This window comes from Lutra lutra, chromosome 11 (assembly GCF_902655055.1).
Source record: "Lutra lutra chromosome 11, mLutLut1.2, whole genome shotgun sequence".
NCBI lineage: Eukaryota > Metazoa > Chordata > Mammalia > Carnivora > Mustelidae > Lutra > Lutra lutra.
The window spans coordinates 19,140,333-19,158,631 of NC_062288.1; the positions used below are offsets into that span (position 1 = coordinate 19,140,333).

At 46.5% G+C, this 18,299-nt stretch overlaps 1 protein-coding gene and 1 long non-coding RNA gene across 10 annotated transcripts in view; one reads left to right on the forward strand and one right to left on the reverse strand.

The window, feature by feature from the left end:
* Positions 1 to 41: 41 nt before the first annotated feature.
* Positions 42 to 16,205, reverse strand: LOC125081265 (uncharacterized). Of its 3 annotated transcripts, none has more exons than XR_007121629.1 (4): positions 15,936 to 16,205; positions 15,691 to 15,810; positions 11,494 to 11,627; positions 42 to 567 (listed from the first exon to the last, which is right to left on the reverse strand). It is a non-coding gene; the product is annotated as an uncharacterized LOC125081265 (long non-coding RNA). The 3 variants fall into 3 exon arrangements; XR_007121628.1 differs by lacking the exon at positions 42 to 567 and adding an exon at positions 4,765 to 6,594; XR_007121627.1 differs by lacking the exons at positions 42 to 567; positions 15,691 to 15,810 and adding an exon at positions 4,765 to 6,594.
* Positions 16,206 to 16,448: 243 nt separating this feature from the next.
* Positions 16,449 to 18,299, forward strand: part of ATXN7L1 (ataxin 7 like 1) — a 233,505-nt gene continuing 231,654 nt past the window's right edge. For 3 of the 7 annotated variants that reach the window (XM_047695956.1, XM_047695957.1, XM_047695959.1), the window contains exons 1-2: positions 16,459 to 16,696; positions 17,214 to 17,282. In XM_047695956.1, the coding sequence (XP_047551912.1) occupies positions 16,516 to 16,696; positions 17,214 to 17,282 (250 nt within the window). In that variant the 5' untranslated portion in view covers positions 16,459 to 16,515. Of the gene's footprint in view, positions 16,697 to 17,213; positions 17,283 to 18,299 lie in introns of all 7 variants that reach the window. The other 4 variants (XM_047695960.1, XM_047695961.1, XM_047695971.1 and 1 more) reach the window with 3 other exon arrangements.

Sequence of the window (18,299 nt, forward strand, 5' to 3'; positions counted from 1 at the left end):
TGGGACTGTATAACAAATTACCACATGTTTGGGAACTTAAAACAACCACAATTTATTCTCTCATAATTCCGGAGGCCAGAAGTCCAAAATCAAGGTGTCAAAGGGTCGCGCTCCATCCGGAGGTTCTAGGAGACAGTCTTGCCTCTGGTAGCTTCGGGTGGCAACTGCTGTTTCCTGGCTTGGGGTTGCATCACCCCGATCTTCAAGGCCAGCACCTTCAAATTTTTATCTGTTCCATCTTTGCATCACCTTCTCCCCTTTTTGTGTCCTTGTAAAATCCCTCTGCCTCCCTCCTAAAAGGACACAGGTGATGGTGTTTCGGGCACAGCTGGATAAGCCGGGATAATCTCTCCAACCCAGGATGCTTCACTCAGTCACATCCGTAAGACTTGACCACATGCTCCCAAAGGTAGTACACGCGTTGGTCTTGGGGATTAGCGCCTCGTGTCTTTGGGGGCCACCATTCAGCCCCCCTGCAGGTGTCATTAGTGACTCTGAGAAATGCCTTTGCAAAATGGGGACCCATTACGTATCCAGGATTTCTCGCTCCCGCTCCTCTGGTGGTGCCTGCCAGAGGAAGGTCCAGTGTTTCCTCAATGAATAAACATATGGATGTTCTGTTCCAACACGCCCCACCCCAGCCCGCAAAAGGAGGAAAAAAAAAAAAAAGAAATGGGCCTATAGTTCCTTTAGTATAGCTGGTTTCCCCAATTCCCAGATTCATGAAGAGCCAGAATGGGTTTGGAAACTGGAGCGTCTTTTCATAAGTGAGCTACCTCTGACATGCTGCCAATACCCATCGGGAGGATATATGATTAGTGAATGGGTAACAAGACTAAAATTATTTACGACTGAGCCTTGGCCACTCGAGGGGTTTGGGCTGAGCTCACATTTGGTTTCTCTCCCTCTCCAGCTCTCCGAGGAGGATTATGTTGCGGCCAAATTAGTTCTTTGGCTCTGGAGATATTGGATAAGAGAATATGGAGAGACCACAGGGCACTGATGAGGCAGAAAGGAAATGGGTGTGTCTTTCCCAAACTGAGGGGACCCCTGATGGACTTCATCTAAAAACCTCTGGGGAAGGGCTGCTCAGATCCATAATAGGGTCCTTCCATAGTAAAAACTATTTCCAAGGCCCTGGTCTGGCTCCCAGAGTAGCACCACACACCCCATTCCCTGTGGGCAGGAGCAGGTTAGTCTGCAGTAATTGCATGTATTATGGTTTTTTAAGAGTTTATTTCTTTGACAGAGCATGCACAAGCGGGGGGCAGGGGGCAGCAGGCAGAGGGAGAGGGACCAGCAGACTCCCGGCTGAGCAGAGAACCCCACGTGGGGCTCTATCCCAGGACCCTGGGATCATGACCCGAGCTGAAGCCAGACACCCAATAACTGAGCCACCCAGGCACCCTGCATGTATTATGTTTTAACAACTCCTTGGCAAAACCAGACAGCAAAGACCTGCTGGTCTATGGCCTTGGTCCCCATGCCCACACTCCCGCCATGATAGGGTTCTCTAGAGAAAGTGTCAGTTGGTGGGGTCTGGTATCCTAAGATTGCCTCTGGGCTGGTCCCTGGAGGTCCCCATGGCTAAACAGCAGAGGAAATGCTCTGACAGCTGAGAAGAGAGACAGTCACCCTATGTCATTATCATGGTGACGGTGATCATCAATGTAACACTCAGTCCTCAATGGAGCTCAAGTCCTCCCCTCCATCACCCTGCGGGGGGACTCTGGGCAAATGGGGAGTGGGGTTGAGGACAATCAAAGGGACTTCCCTGAGGTATGTAAGTGGAAGAGGATTCTCTTCTCTCCCTGCTCCCTAGAATAAACACCGAAAGGGCCAAGCGGGCAAGGGCGAGGGCCAAGGAGAGAGTAGGATGCACAGGTCTAACTTAAAAAATGAAGAAGGAATTGAGGCTCACATGTGGTTCAGCCCAGCAAGCCAGCAGAGAAGCCCAGAGACAAGCTCACCCCCAACAGTCCCAGCTAGAACAAGATGTGCGTTTGCTGGAATGCCCTCCCCATCAGATAAGTAACGCTGCCATGAAGCCCAGGGGCATCGTTCCATGGAAAGCTGCTTGCTTTGGGGGAGCTATGGCGGGCCATGGCGTTTCTTTGAATAGTAACTATAACTTAAGGTTGATGCCACAGCTGTCTTGAGATCACACCAGTGAAATTATAAAGCATATCAATGGGGCAGTGATGATTCACTCCGCAAAGAATCTAAACAAACTGGTCTTTTCTAATTCCCATTACAGCTTTTCATGAAGGGAGCCATACATGTTTTGTGGTTGAGGAAAGGAATGCTTATCACCAGTTTCTACTTGCAGTAACTTATCTGTGAGTTTGTGAAGTGACTGAACCTCATCTGGGGGACAGCCTGAACTGGAGAAATGGAAACAAAATTGCAGCTCATCTAAGACAAGGGCCATACTGGTAAATTTGAAACAAGGAGCTCAGGGGGGTTGAGAGCACCAGATCAGATTATGACAATTTCACGGGTTAATTCCTGAAAACTTGAGTCCTTTAGAAAAGTATATAACTCCACAAAGGAGAAGACTGATAGGTGTAACTGTATAAAAATCTTCTGAATCCATACACACACATGCACACACAAACCCGCCAGAAATAAAATGAAGAGACAAATAGTACATCAGGAAAAAATCTTACAATTTGTAACACAAAGCTTTAATTTATTTAATATATAAAGAGCTTTCATAATTCAATAAGAGAAAGGTATACACTCTAATAGAAAAATAAGCGATTTATTAAAAAATAAATTTAAAAAATCAATAATCAGAGATACAACTGAAATAAATAAGAGATGAAATTCTTTCCTGTTGGACTGAAAGATGAAAAAAGAAAGATACACCACAGATGAGGTAGAGAGTGGGAATTTTCACACATGCTGGCCAAGTTTGACATATTCAAATTTTAATTCAAATTTTAAATGCATAGCCCCTTTGACTTACCATCAGTTTCATTTATAAGAAAGCATCCCAAATAACCATGAATGTGAGAAGAGATTTAGCTATAGAAAACACTTCTTATAATATTGTTAATAAAATATATAAAAGAAACAACCTAACTGCCCCCAATTGAGGAATTAAATATATTCCAGTTTAAGAACAGGCATTCACTAGAATACAACACAGTCTTTGAAAGTGGTTATTTAAAGGGGGCGCCTGGCTGGTGCAATCGGTTAAGCCTCTTGGCTTCGGCTCAGATTGTGATCTCATGGTTGTAAAACTGAACCCCACGTTGGGCTCTGTGCTCGGTACAGAGTCCGCTGGAGGTTCTCTCTCCCTCTCCCTCTGCCACTCCCGCTCAGGCCCTCTCTCTCTCTTAAATAAATCTTTTTTTTTTTTAAGTGATTATTTTAGGGGCACCTGGGTGGCTCAGTGAGTTATAGCCTCTGCCTTCGGCTCAGGTCATGATCCCAGGGTCCTGGGATCGAGCCCCGCATCGGGCTCTCTGCTCGGCAGGGAGCCTGCTTCCCCCCACTCTCTCTGCCTGCCTCTCTGCCTGCTTGTGATCTCTGTCTGTCAAATAAATAAATAAAATCTTTTTTTTTAAAGATTTTATTTATTTATTTGACAGAGAGAAATCACAAGCAGGCAGAGAGGCAGGCAGAGAGAGAGGAGGAAGCAGGCTCCCTGCCGAGCAGAGAGCCCGATGCGGGGCTCGAACCCAGGACCCTGGGATCATGACCTGAGCCGAAGGCAGCGGCTTAACCCACTGAGCCACCCAGGCACCCCTAAATAAATAAAATCTCAAAAAAAAAAAGTGATTATTTTTAAAGGGTGATTTTATCTATCTATGTTGACTAAATTATTATACAGTTCTAAATATACAATTTGATGTAGTATCCATATCTATATATGTATATATGGAATGCTATTCCAAGTAAAGTCATTTAGTTTGGAGATTGGGATCTAAAAATATATAAATATATGATAGATAGGTATAGATATAGTTAAATAGAGTATTACTCTAATATTCTACTAAATATTAACATTGACTTCTAGGTTTGTGTTAAGTGATTTATGCTGCTTGTTTTTCTTCTGAATGATTTGTAAAAATTCTTTTATATGTAAGGAGAAAAATACAACCATTTCAAAAAGACAGAATGCACATAGGGGCAAATATCCTTGAGGCGGAGGCTTCCCTTTTGGTCACGGAGGATTCGCAGAGTAAGCAAAAGAAGTCCACAATGAATCACTTCGAATTAGGGCAGCCATATAATGTATCACCAAAACCAGGACACTTTTGAGATTGAAAGGACAAGCTATTAATAATTTTGCATAATCCGGGACTCCCCAGGCAAACTCAGCCATGTGGTCATCCTACTTGGGATGAAAAATCTGTTTAACTTGCCCTTGATAACGACCCAGGGTTGGAGTATTAGAGTAAACCACGAACACAGAGATCCCTTTTATTAGCGCCATTGGGCACCATTTCTGAACACACCGGCCAGACGGCTAAAGAATCTTGAAAAGTTCAAGTTTCTTACCTGATGAGCTCCTGTCCACAGAGCCCTCGTTTTAGAGATTCATTCTTTTTTTTTTTTTTAAGATTTTATTTATTTATTTCACAGACAGAGATCACAAGTAGGCAGAGATCACAAGTAGGCAGAGAGGCAGGCAGAGAGAGGAGGAAGCAGGCTCCCTGCCAAGCAGAGAACCCAATGTGAGACTCGATCCCAGGACCCTGGGATCATGACCTGAGCCCAAGGCAGAGGCTTTAACTCACTGAGCCACCCAGGAGCCCCTAGAGATTCGTTCTTGACAAAAAGTATTTCTCCAAGAAATCTGCCACTTGCCTAAGAACACAGTATTATACTCAAGTTATCTCATACTGTAGATTTTAATCTTGGAAACATTGTGTAACACTTTCAAACCCTTCCTGTTTCCAAATCCCCTTGCGACTTGCCTATTTTCCACTAAGGGCTTTGTTGTAGGGAATTATTGTCTATGTGACCTGAGGCTCTCACTGAAGAAGGCCCCTGTCCCCCATGCATGCTCTGCCCACCGGCTATTCAAGACCCCCCCCCCCCAACTTTCCCAGCTCAGATTTCTCCTCTGCCCCACACCCTCCCGTTCTCCAGTCACTGACTACACACACATCTCCCCCGACCCCGGGTGAAAGCAGCTACTCAGTCTGTGCCATCTGGCACGGGCCCAGGCCAGGCCAGTCTGTCAGCATCTCTCATTCCAATTATGAAATGAGGGTTGCAATTCCTGTACATACCCCACCTCCCACCCAAACTTGACTATTTATTAGGCATTAGAAAAGACCTTTTTTTTTTTTTTTTTTTTTTTTTTGGCTTAGCCAGAGTCCGTGAATGCCTAGGTTTTGCATAGGTAGAAAAATTAAAGCCTTCTCAACTGAGTCAACCGGTGAGGCCTTTCCTCCCTAAAAGCACCATGAAATGGCACACACTGAAGATTCAGAACAAAGTCAAGAACAGAGAGTGGAGTCTGTGTGTTACAGAGATGGTTACGTAGCTACAACAAGCAAAAGCGATTCCCACCTTACAGTATTTTCCTTGGATGTGATGCTCCCTGTAGGGGGCCTACACGGAGCTCGTCAGCTGAGCAATGCTGCAACATTTGCCCTCATCCTCCTAAGGGTCCAGTACCTGCCATTTCTTGGTGTTGATTACACCCTAGGAGCCATTGACTGACGTTGGTAAATCAATCATGGGTCAATCCATAATTGAAACGACATTCTTTGCACTTCCTGCTGCTGAATTTATAAACTGATATACATGTCAATGTCTCCTCCTTCAAACCAAGCTTAGGATGACTTAAACCATAACAGAACAAGCACATTTAGATAGCAAGATTGTTCTATTTATTCCACCACGCAAAGCACTCTATTTCCCACACAGCTCCCAGCTGAACTGCTAACATACGGAGAGTCATCAATAACCCCCTTCTTTGCCGCTAGTCCATCTAGCGCTTTCACAAGCATTAGGGAGAGGTGTACTTTCCTGAAGAAACTTAAGTTCTGTTAGAAAATCGCTTCATAGTCCTGATTTTGTTAGAACAAGCCACTTTTGTGCCATCTGCCTAGAATATTGTCACAATAAATCTAGGTCTGTCCTGAGAATGGTGCTCCCTTAAAAGTGGCACCGTTGTGCAGTACACAACCTGTGCAATGGCCGAAGCCAGGTGTTTGATAACTTTAGAATAAAAGAAACCAGAGGGAGGGCACCATGCTTTACTTCCACTCTGTGCCTCACTTTTATCATCCATAAGTTGGGAATAATAAGAGCTATCTCACATGGGTGTCTTAGCACTGATCAACGTTCCCCATAGAGTAGGTAAGCCATGGTCTGTAAGGGATTCAAAGAGAAAGAGGTGACCACATTACTTGATTATTGCATAAGAACTATATCCATTTCCTTTGATTCTACCAATTCATCCAATAATATAATTTGGCTTTCATACACTGAAAGGGCAAAGACCTTGGGTTTAACTCGTAGCGATGGATGATGGGTCTCACAGCCCTGCCGCACTCTTACTGGTTTCTATGTGAGGAAGGAAGCCCATTATGGCAAAGAAGTTGCTGGGGCTTAGGTATTCATTCTCTGGAAATGAAAAAGAAGGAGAGGAAACTAGCAATTGGTTGTCCTACATCAGGGTTTCTGGATCTTATCGCTAGGATTTGGGGCTAGATAAATCTTCCCGTTCATCTAATGGTAGGATTGTTACCAGGATCCCCAGCCTGTACCTGCTAGATGCCAGTAGTACACCTCAGCCCGTCAGGACAACCACAGATGTCTCCAGCCATTGCCAGATATCCTTGGAGTGAGGAGGGGTAGTGGCGAAATCATCCCTGGTTGAGAAACACTGGCCTATATAGAAAAGTCACTTTTTAGCCCTAGTATCATTCTTGGGACGTAGTCATCTGTGAGTCAGCAGGCCTCCAGACAGAGACCTGGTCTGTACTCTAAGTTCCGCAGTGACTGTTTGATGAACTTAGGGATACCAGGCTTCTATTTTCTGTCATATAAACATCACCCAAACTCTGGCCTCTCATTTTCAGGATTTCCTCCTTTTGAGGGTATCGGATTGGGGCTAGAAGAAAGGTGTTAGGAACCGCTGGGGGCTGTCCCCTGCTTGCTCTGGGCCTGGCCACCTCCTGGGGTGTAGGAACAGCCATCTTCTCTCGAATAATGATGTTGCTGCCACACAGGGTTGGCAGGAAGGAAAGCTAGCAACTTGCAACCTTACATCTATGGCGATCACATAACCTTACATTTATGGTGATATGACTCAATTTCCCACAACGCCCCTACCTAAGATCGGGCCATTTAAAACTTTGAGGGAAGCAAAAGAAAAGACAACACAGAAAGCCTTATGACTGGTTACTGGGTTTGAATGATTCCTGACTCATAGCCAGGTCATCCCAGAAGGGGTCTGCTATTGGACACTACCAGGCCCGGCAATTGGCCCATTGGAGGCTCTTCTTACCTACCTGCTCCCCACACCGGGGAGAGCTCAGCCCTCTTCCCAGGTCTGCGACCCTCTCCTTCAGCCTCTAGTGCTCATGGCTCCTTCTTCTCACCCTGGAATGACTGACAGACGGGAATATCCCCATAAAGTCTCAACCACTAACCACAGGGGTTGGCCTTTTCAGATAGTTGGAAGGATAATCTCTCCATAATTCATTTTCCTAAGGCTGAGATATTTGGTAAATCATCTTGGGGGAGGCTTTCCCCAAGAGTCCAAGCTGGCTGTGGCCATTAGGCCCAAACTTTACAGTAGCCATGAAATAGGCATGAGGTCGGGTTTCCAAAGATCTTCCTCACATGGCCCAGTCTCTGCCATGAGATGTCCCCATGACAACTGTTGAACAATGAAACCTATAACACGTTTCTCAGGAATAAAAAATACTTCCCAAGAAATAGAGTACTGTGGTCTGAATCATTGTGTCCAAACCAAATTCATATGGTTGAAATCCTACTCCTGAAGGTAATGGTGTCAGGAGATAGGGCCTTTGGGGCCTGAGGGGGGGGGAAGAGTGGGTTGTAAAGGTGGACCCTTTATCAAAGAGACTCTAGAAAGCTAGCTCGCCCCTTCTACCCCGTGGGGACATGGTAAAAAAGTGCTATGAACCAAGACACCCTCACTGAACACTGCATTTTCCAACGCCACAGTCCCAGACTTCCAGCCTCCAAAATTGTGAGCAAGACATTTTTGTTGTTTTTAAGCCCTTCAGTCTGTGGTAATTTGTTACAGCAACCCAAACAGACCAAGACAGAGGATTCTCAGTCCACAGTGGAAAAGAAACATTTTTTTCCCCGATACACCAGCAAAACATATTATAAAACAAGAGCAATTAAACTGTGGACTGGTATGGAAAAGACAGGCCAAGCCATGGAACAGAAAAGGGAGCTCAGAAACAGACCCATGTATTTGGGAAGTGAGTATATGAAGGATCTCTGTGGAAAGAAAGGCTAAGCTCTTCAGTATACGCCTGGGGAAACTGGTAACTGGGAAAAGATCAAAAATTAAGTTTTTACTTCACATCGTTAACCAAAAATATCTAAGAGCTTAATGTAAAAACAAAACCTGTAAAGCATAAAGAAAAAATGTAAGAAAATATTTTGTGACCTTGGGAAGGTCTTCTTAAGCAAGACACAAAAGACAAAAAGCCTCAAGGAAAAAATCTAATACACCCAACTACAACCAAATGGAAAAAAAAAATGTGCATAGAAAATACGTCACACACAAGGTTAAAAGAAGACAAGCATCAAGCTGGAAAATTACATTATTTTCAGACAAAAGCTGTCAATCTAGAATGTATAGAGAATTCCTAAGAGTCAATAAAAAGATCTGAAAACGCCAATAAGAAATCATCAAAAGTTACTAACAGCAATTTACAGAGTGAAAATACATGGACATAAGAATGAATGCTCAAAAATATTCCAGAAATGAGGGAAGCACAAATTAAACAAGATATGTTTTTACCCTAACACTGGCGAAATTAAAATGTTTGAAAACTTTGGGTAGGAATTAGAGCACGAGACAATGGGCCCATCCTACGCTGCTAGTGGGAGCATGAATCAATCAGCTATTTCAGAAGACATTTTGGCAGACCTACGAAAATTTAAAATGCACATACCCAGCAGTTCTACTTTTAGGTAGAAATACTCCCTCATGTGCCCAGGAAGCAGATCTAAAAATAAAGATGCTGACCGCTCTGTTTTTTGTAAAACCAGAAACCTTGATGCTTATCACTAGGAAAACAGACTCAGAACATCTTATGGAATAGTATGCAGCAGTTTAAAAGGAGGTATTTCTACCTATAATGACATTCAGTCATTATGTGTGACAAAAGAAAATTGCTACAGAAAAATATTCACAAAACAGTCTGTTGCACCTGTCGATCTTGTTTTATAAGCTCATGCGAGTCTTCTTTCTCAGCCAGGGACAAACCCCATCTGTCTACAAAATGATGCTGTTTGTATTCAAAAGAAAATAGGAGCACACATGTGGCAATACCATCTATGCCTGTAATGATAAATATGGACAGCAGATAGACATCTAGAGAACGGTTTGGACAACCACCTTCAGATTTGGGGTGTATGGAAGTGACCTGGGAGCAGGGACATGTCCACTTTGGAAGGAAATACTCAAAAGGAATTTTCTCCTTATCATTATTGTTTCACTATCTCATGGGAATACATCCACATGTAACCTTTAGAATATAATATTGACAATAAATTGTTTTTGCAGTGAGGAAGTAATTTGTGGAGACCCCACTCGGTTTACTATCAGGACAACTATTTACAGGGCCGCACAAAAGCAGTTTTGCCTCCAGGCACATGGGATTCGGGCAGAACAGAAAAGTCTGGTAGGGCCTTCCCCAGAACAAAGGGGTATGCACGCAGCCCTGAAGTCCACATGAAATGAAGTTCCAGGCAGAAGATTGCTGACAGAAGTCTCCGAGTGGAAGTGGGACAGCAGACCCATACAAAGGAACAGGAGCTTTGGTTTCCTTTCTAAATAGAAGGATGGTCAGAAGCAACCACAGGAGCCCTCCCAGCATCAGAGGATCAGCCTGTTTCTGACTAGCCGCTGTTGTCTACACAACGCATTGCAGCTAAAGTAATAATCATAGCAAACATTAACAGTGCTCCATGGTGCATCAGGCCCTCGGCTGGGGGCTCCATAGCCAGGATCTCACTTCATCCTCACAACTATCTGAAGATAAGAGCCTTGGTACCCATTTAGCAGATTGCAAAACTGAGGTTGGGTGGGATGAAGAAGAATTCTCAAGCAAATGACTGAAGAGCAATTCTCATTTACCACCTGCTGATCTCAAGCCTGCGCTCACCCTGCTCTGCCTCTGCAGCTATATGAACCAGTGAGTTTGGAGGGGCGGGAGGTCGGGGGGCTGGGCTTTGCTCCAATTAATAAGTGCACATGAGTTTTAACGTTTGTCTATATTTATATTTAGATGAAGGGCCAAAAGTGATTTCTCTGGGGGCACCTGGGTGGCTCAGTGGGTTAAGCCTCTGCCTTTGACTCAGGTCATGATCTCAGGGTCCTGGGATCGAGCCCCACACTGGGCTCTCTGCTCAGTGGGGAGCCTGCTTCCCCCTCTCTCTCTCTGCCTAACTCTCTGCGTACTTGTGATCTCTCTCTGTCAAATAAATAAATAAAATCTTTAAAAAAAAATAAAAATTTTTAAAAAGTTATTTCTACGACGATGCCAAAGAGACGCTATCTTTTCTCCTGTCTGACTCCTGAGGAAGAGCAAGGGACACTCGGGAACAGAGGCCTCCTCAGCCTGAAGCAGCCGAGGGGTTCCAGGAAGCCCTGAGACATCAGAGCCCCAGATGAGTCTACCAGGGCTGTCAAGGCAGCTGTCCCTCAATGCCACGCATTCCCGTTTTGGACCTTTCTGCCAGAGTCAGAATGCAAATTGTATGTTTTTGTAGTTCTGTTTATCACTAAAGTCCCTGTTATTTAGACCAGACACATGGCTAGGGCTTTATATGGAAACCAATAACTCAAAGCCTGGAATCCCTATTTTCTTCCCTATTCCCGTTGCTACTGGGGGTCTTTTCTCCCCATCCCCTTTGATCTGGCGACATGTGAGGGGCAGGGAAGAGGCAGGCAACCTTGTCTAACAAGGCGACAGAGACAGCACACCTGCTCTCCAGCTGCGGTGAGCTCTTATAAAAGGTAACAATGTACATAACAAATCCCCCCCCCCCCCAATTACAATGCTCAGAGAGAGTGGGTTTGGGAAATAAATTTAGAGAGAAGAGTGGCAGATGGGATAGATGGATTCAATTAAGACAAAGAACATCAAACAATTCCAGGGATGCCTCATTCTAATGGAATGTCATTTTCTCCTCATCCCCTCCAGGGAGCTCCCCCCAACAGTCTAGGTAGGAAGTAAGGTGCACACACAGCGAGCACCTCGACCCCAGCAGGAGCTTAATATCCTCAAATGAGAGAGCTAATATTACCTCTTCTCTTCTTTTCAATAATGAGGTAAAACAGCACATGAATCAGACTAAGTGAATGCAGGCTGTGTATCAGACGCACTGCTCTCCCGAACCAGGTGGTACTCAAATAACACAGGTATTTTCCACGGCCGTCTCTGTGGAATGGATTTCTTTACTTGGTCTATGTTAGCATCTCCTTTTTAATTAAATCAACCACTGTTATTTTCTAAGAAAGATAACAAAACAATAAAAATATTTATACCCCTTTTATTTTCCCAAACATTAATCATGAAGGGAAGAAAGTGTTCTACCTTTGCTAGACAGTTTTATCACATAGACATGATACTAATATGCCATCAATGACTGTTTTGTGGGTCAATTTGTACCTATTAAGAATGTATAAGATTCTTGTTGCCACTATCAATATTTGTAACTCTTTATTACCAGAAGGAATTCAAGTCTGCCATAAATTTGCCATATGTATAGCTGATATATAAGTACAGACATGTATATAACACTATATATGCACAGTGTTGACCCAAATACTATTCCTGACTGACCTCAGTTTTCATCCAAAGTCAAGTCTGAAAGTCTAGTGGTCTGATGAGCAATGCTTCCTTCCTTGTTGGGCTCCCAGTGGTATAATTTAATTGACAGCCATGTTCTCCAGTTACTAAGTCATAGGTGGGTTAGAGTTTCACCAAGTTGGTATTATGATCTCTAGAGTCGCTGGAGACACTGGGCAAAGTTGAGAGTGGAAACCACAAATTATACTCCAGAAGTCTAACTGCGGTAATACACACGCGTTCTGATTATCAGTCAAACAGGCAATGTAGCCAACGTCAGTTTTGTAGAGATGTTAAACTCTTTGTAGGTTCCAGCTCCTACTTTACTATGTTACAAACCCAAATGCTCCCAGCTAGAAGGGAATAATATTTAGGCTGTCATGCCTAAATGCTGTGTAGAAGTAATCTTGACTTGAGAGACTTAGCTGGGGGCGTAAACTCATATTAAAATACTGGACCAGGGGCGCCTGGGTGGCTCAGTGGGTTGAGCCGCTGCCTTCAGCTCGGGTCGTGATCTCGGGGTCCTGGGATAGAGTCCCGCCTCGGGCTCTCTGCTCGGCAGGGAGCCTGCTTCCCTCCCTCTCTCTGCCTGCCTCTCTGTCTACTCGTGATCTCTCTCTCTGTCAAATAAATAAATAAATAAATAAATAAATAAATAAATAAAATCTTAAAAAAAAAATACTGGACCAAAAAAAAAAACTAAAATAAAATAAAAGTAAAAAAATAAAATAAAATACTGGACCACTACCTTGTTTCTCTGAGACTGAGGTGACCTGACTCCTCCAGATAAGCCACCTTTGGTTTTTTGGGTGGTTCAAAATGGCCCCTGAGAGAAGAGAATTTTCTAGAAGCTGCCAACCACTGGGCTCAAGTCCCTTTGTCACTTTACTCTCCACACACCTCAAAGATGGCAGGGTTGTAAGGGCACCAGTGCAACAGCATCGTGATCAGTAAGGACTTGTTTCCAACAGTTACATGACCTTGTCATTGGTGAATTCTTTCCATAGAATAGTGATTGAGTTTAAAAAGCAAAAAACTGGAGTACCCAGAGAAAAAGGTAAACTACAAAACTCAGCATGTAGGAGATACTAGAGTAAACCAGTCCCACCAAGCTGGCAAGGATGGTAGACAACTCACAGGAAGCTCAAATGAGGACCAAGGAATTTTGCCTTTGTTATCTCATCATTTTATATGCAAAGCATTCTGTATTAGTTATGCATTCTTATGCAACAAGTTATCCCCAAATTTAACAACTTAAAACAGCAAACACTAATTATCTCATAGTTTAGCGGGGGGGGGGGGGGGGGGGGGGGGGGGGGTCAAGAATCCAGGCATGACTTAACTGGGTGCCTCTGCCCTAGGGTCTCTCACATGCATGGGCTAGGGCTGTCATCTCATCTCAAGGCTTGGCTGGAGAAAAATATGCTTCCAAACTCACTCACATGACTATTGACAAAATTCAGCACCTCATGGGCTGTTGGACCAAGGGCTCAGTTCCTCACTGATTGTTGGCCAGAGACCTCCCCCAGTTCCTTGCCCCCTGTGCCTCTCCATAGGATGGCCCACGAGATGGCAGGGGGCTTCCAGGAAGAGCAAGAGTGAACAAGATAGAAGCCACAGTCTTTTTGTAACCTAACCTCAAACGGGACATCCCATTCGTTTTGATATATTCTGTTTGTTAGTGGCAAGTCCCTAGGTCCAGCCCACCCTGAAGGGGAGGGGATCACCTAAGTGCGTGAATACCAGGATGTGGGAATCACTGGCATCATCTTAGAGGCTGCCTACCACATCTTCCCTTGTACACGCAATAGAGAAATAAACACACACACACACACACACACACACACACAAAGTGGAAGGAAAACAAGAAAGCAGTTGGGGAAGGGAAGATGTTCCAGGATCTAATTACCTAGGCATCTGAGCTCTATCTCTCCCCAAATCCAGTCATACAACATACCCTTCAATGAGGTGCTCTCTTCACAGTCTTTCATACCTGTCCCCTCCTCTTCCTGTACAGGACCACCAAAGTTCATTTGGCCTTCATTTCTTCACACCACGAATACTGCAGCACTTCTCCTAACCTGCTTCCATATCCAAGAAGTCCTGGGCACCACAACCTTTCTAAATCACACTTTCGACTCACCCTTACGCACCAGAAAGCCCCTTTAGGGGCTCCCCATTGTTAAACAAAACCCAAACTCTTCAGGTGGCCATTCAGTGCCTTCCATAATTTGACCCAGGCCTAACTATACTTCCAAATCCCCAATAATAACTCATCATTCCAGGTAAACCACATTCACCCCCTCTCAAACACACCAAGCTTGTGCTCAGTTTGAAACCTCCTTGAATACCATCAATCTCCTTCCCTTAGCAAAACCAGTCTTCACCTTACCATGATAAATCCTCACCAATCTCTAAGGTGCAGAGCAAATCCTATCTTCTCTGTGACACATTTTTCTGGTCATTCCAAACTAGAATTTGGTTCCCCTTATGAACAGGCGCAGCTCTGTGAGACCATACCGTTCACTGCCCTGGCCAGTCACTGGGCACTTGTCTTGTTTTTCCAAGGAGCTGATAAGTTTTACACTTTCCTTCTTCCATAGAGACCACCAGACTGCATCTATACAAGAGGCTAGGTCTTATTTGTCTTCCTCTGTGGAAGGCACTTGTCCATGACAGGCAAAATTTATTGGATGGATGGATGGATGGATGGATATTTGGAATGAAATGTCAAGCATAGTGTCTAGCATATCCTAAGAGGTCAAAAAGTAACACATCTTTGTTAATACCCACCAATTCTTAAAATGAGAATACTCCCTGGCATCTCAGTCACTTAGTGGTTCCTTTGTAGAAACCCCTCCAAAGACAGCAGAGGCAAATCAAACTTGTCTGGGTCTGATGAAACACAAGCCCATTCCCACAAATACCACAACCAAAGACCAATCCATAGCTCCTCCTTCATTGCCCATCCTAAACCTGGCTTTGAGGTACAGCATGCCAAGTGCAAGGACATTAGATAGATGGCATAGGCAGGACAGAACTCAGTAGGGAAAAACCTCAAATCAGTGTGTTTCAGCCACAGGGCAGAAACAAAAGTGGTAAGAACTAAAAGGGTACAGAGGAAAATGAAAGATAGATCGATAGTAGGGGAATGTCCATATATTCTAGGTAATTCCTAGTAAACGAAAGGATTCAAAGAGAGAGAAAACAATACCAGAATACCTTTTAAGGCCTTTGTTGCTTACCCCTAGGGAGAGGAGAAGAAATCTCAATTAAAGCATCAAACACCCAAAATTCAGAGGAAATCTAACGCTTCCTTCCTAACTGGCTAGAGCAGTTACGCCTGGAGTGTATGCTCCCAGGAGTCCGATTCCTGGCCCTAGGTTGCAGGCGCTAATCCCGGCCACCGTCGAATCACGGTAGGGAGCGCTGGAAACTGCTCCAGGGGCTTGGGCCAGTAAGCAGCGTCTTCCGTGCGGGGAGCGGGCTCTCCCGCTACCGTGATCCTGAAGCAAGGTCTGCGCAGTGGTTCGCGGAGAGCCCGAGACACGCATCGCGCGGAGCATCTGGGGGCACCGCGGCCCTGAGTTTTGAGCTTTGCAATGTCCCGCAGCCTGAGCTGGGTAGGCAACTGGCCTTGCCCCAAACTCACCTGCGTTTTAGAACCACTTCCATCTACCCACGGGTCTCAGTTCCCAAAGGCATCCGCGGAATCCTCCACGGTCCCAAGGTCCGCCGTGACAGGAAAGAGAAAGGGACAAGGGAGTGGTGGCTGAGAGGAGAGGTCATCACCGGGGTCCCTCCCGGGCTTGGGATGCTCGGAAGGGGAAAACCCTGCCTCGCTTCCCCTCACTGGGCCGCGGCGGTGGAGATGGGTCTCCGTGGGGGGCGCCTCACCGTGGACGACGGGGAGCCGGCGAGGGAAGGACACGCTGGAAGGGCTGCGTGCAAAAAACTTTCCGTCGTCTGGCAGCCACTCTGCGGGGAAGACCTCCCCGCCTCCGGCCCCGGGTCGTGCCTCTCCCGGGCCAGCCCACCCGCCGCCCCTGCCCCGCAGGCCCCGCAGGCCCGGGCCTTCGGACGCGGGCTCCGGCCGCCGGGCGAACCAAGCTGCGGAGGCGGCGGAGCCGCAGCACCTCCACGCGCGCGCTCGCCGCAGCCTCCCCGCCCCGGCACGCGGCGCTGGTGGGGCGCGCGGCCCCTCCCCCGGCGCGCTGGCCCCTCCCCCGGCGCGCGGCCCCTCCCCCGGCGCGCAGGCGGGCAGGCGGGCGGGCGCGCGGCGAGCTGCGGGCGCCTCTCTGCTGCCTCTGGCGGCCGCGCACCGCCCAGCGAGCCCAGTCGACCCCGGGCGCCGAGCGCCGGCTCCGGCTCCTCCTCCTCTCTCTCCCTCTCCCCTCCTCCGCCGCCTCCCCGCGCCCTCCTCCCGTCCCTCCCTCCCTCCCCCTTTCAGAGCACTCAATGTCGGAACGTTCCGAAGATGACGTCGGAGCGTTCTCGAATCCCGTGTCTCTCGGCTGCTGCTGCCGAAGGAACAGGGAAAAAGCAACAAGAAGGAAGAGCAATGGCGACACTGGATCGCAAAGTGCCCAGTCCGGAGGCGTTTCTGGGCAAACCCTGGTCCTCCTGGATCGACGCCGCCAAATTACACTGCTCCGACAGTAAGAACCCCACCGCCTCCTCCTCCTTTTATTATCCTGTAACCTTTCCATTCACCTAGAGCCACTGGGAAAAAGTGTGTGTGTGAGAGAGAGAGTGGCCCCCGGTGTCCTCCATGCTTCTCCCTCTCTCTCTAAATAAATACACACAGAGACGATCATCAATGCACAGAGAGAGGCCCTGCTGCCAGGGTTGGCTGTCTGTCTGTCTGTGCCCGGCTCCCCGTGGCAGCCCGCGGGGTGGGCTTTCACAGCCCCACGGTGTATCTGTTTAAAAGGCTACTCTGTTGCTGCTTGCATAGTTTTTTTGGTACCTATCTGGGCCAGGTAGATGGCAATCCGGACTTGGGAGAAAATGTTGCATTGTCAATTTTTGAAAGATTTTCATGTTCAGTATTTCTATCGATCTGTTTGCAAATAAACACTCTCCCTCCCCCCCCCCCTTGACTTTGGCTTTTCCCCCCTTTTTGATCTTTTTTCCCCCCTCATTTTCTTTTCTCCTTTTCTTTTTCATCTGCAGATGTAGATTTAGAAGAGGCTGGAAAAGAGGGTGGAAAAAACAGGGAGGTTATGAGGCTTAATAAAGAAGGTAAGTGGAGCTACTGGCATTTTAGTGTTAGCATGTGTGGTAGAATCTTCACAGGATTTCGACTATAATGTGAATTGTTCTGCTGGGTACAGAGTGACTAAGGCTTGTCAAAAATCGAGCACGCCCAGGTGACTACTGCTTCACGTTAACTTCTTTCAAAGTATAAATACAACTGGGGTGGGGGGAAGGGGGGTGACTGTGGAAGGCAGAAGTTTACAGCACTTAAGCTGGAGTCCCCCGTTTGGACCCTCTGATGCGTGTCTGCCATTCACCTTTGGGGAGCATCATTGCCAAATGGTGGGTGGGGGGGGCGGTGGGGTTCGTAATCTCTGAAATGAGGTGCGGGGCTCTCTTCACCAGCATCCCAGCCTTCCTTGTGGGCGAATACACAACAGCTTAATGAGCCCCACATGGCCGGTCATTCCAACAGCTACTTCTCCACTCTCCACTGAAAACCATTGTACATGGCAGACCTTCGCAGCAAGTTGCGTTCGGCCCACTTTGCGTTTGGTCACAGATGGCTGTGCGGCAGGGAGGGCTAGGGATGTATGTGTGTGCAGCCCCCAGCTGGTTGCACATCTCTGTTTCCCCAGCCTGGAAATACAGCCCCCAAAAGGGGACACAGTGAGGAGATAGAGGTCATCCCAGACAGAGGCAGGGGAGGGAAGCCACAGCCTGCTGGAACTGGGCGTCAAACACACATGGTCATCATAAATAAATCATATCCTGGTTGCGTTTGCAGGCCTGCTGTATGTAACTCTGGCCTCTGGGCTTCACGTGGAAGCAACTCCAGAGGCCACTTTCTGTTGAACAAATGGATGGGTTCATTTGAATTGCGATTTACTCACTAGTGTCTTGTAAACATGGCTGGCTCAAATTGGGGTGGGAGGAAGGCATGAGGGGGCAGAAAAGGTTGGTGGGAAGTGTTGAAGGAGTTCAGCCATCGCTAGGCCGTGGGAGCATTGCTCATCCAGAACGAATGGAGGAAAGGCCAGTCAGACTCCCAAGAATGGTCTC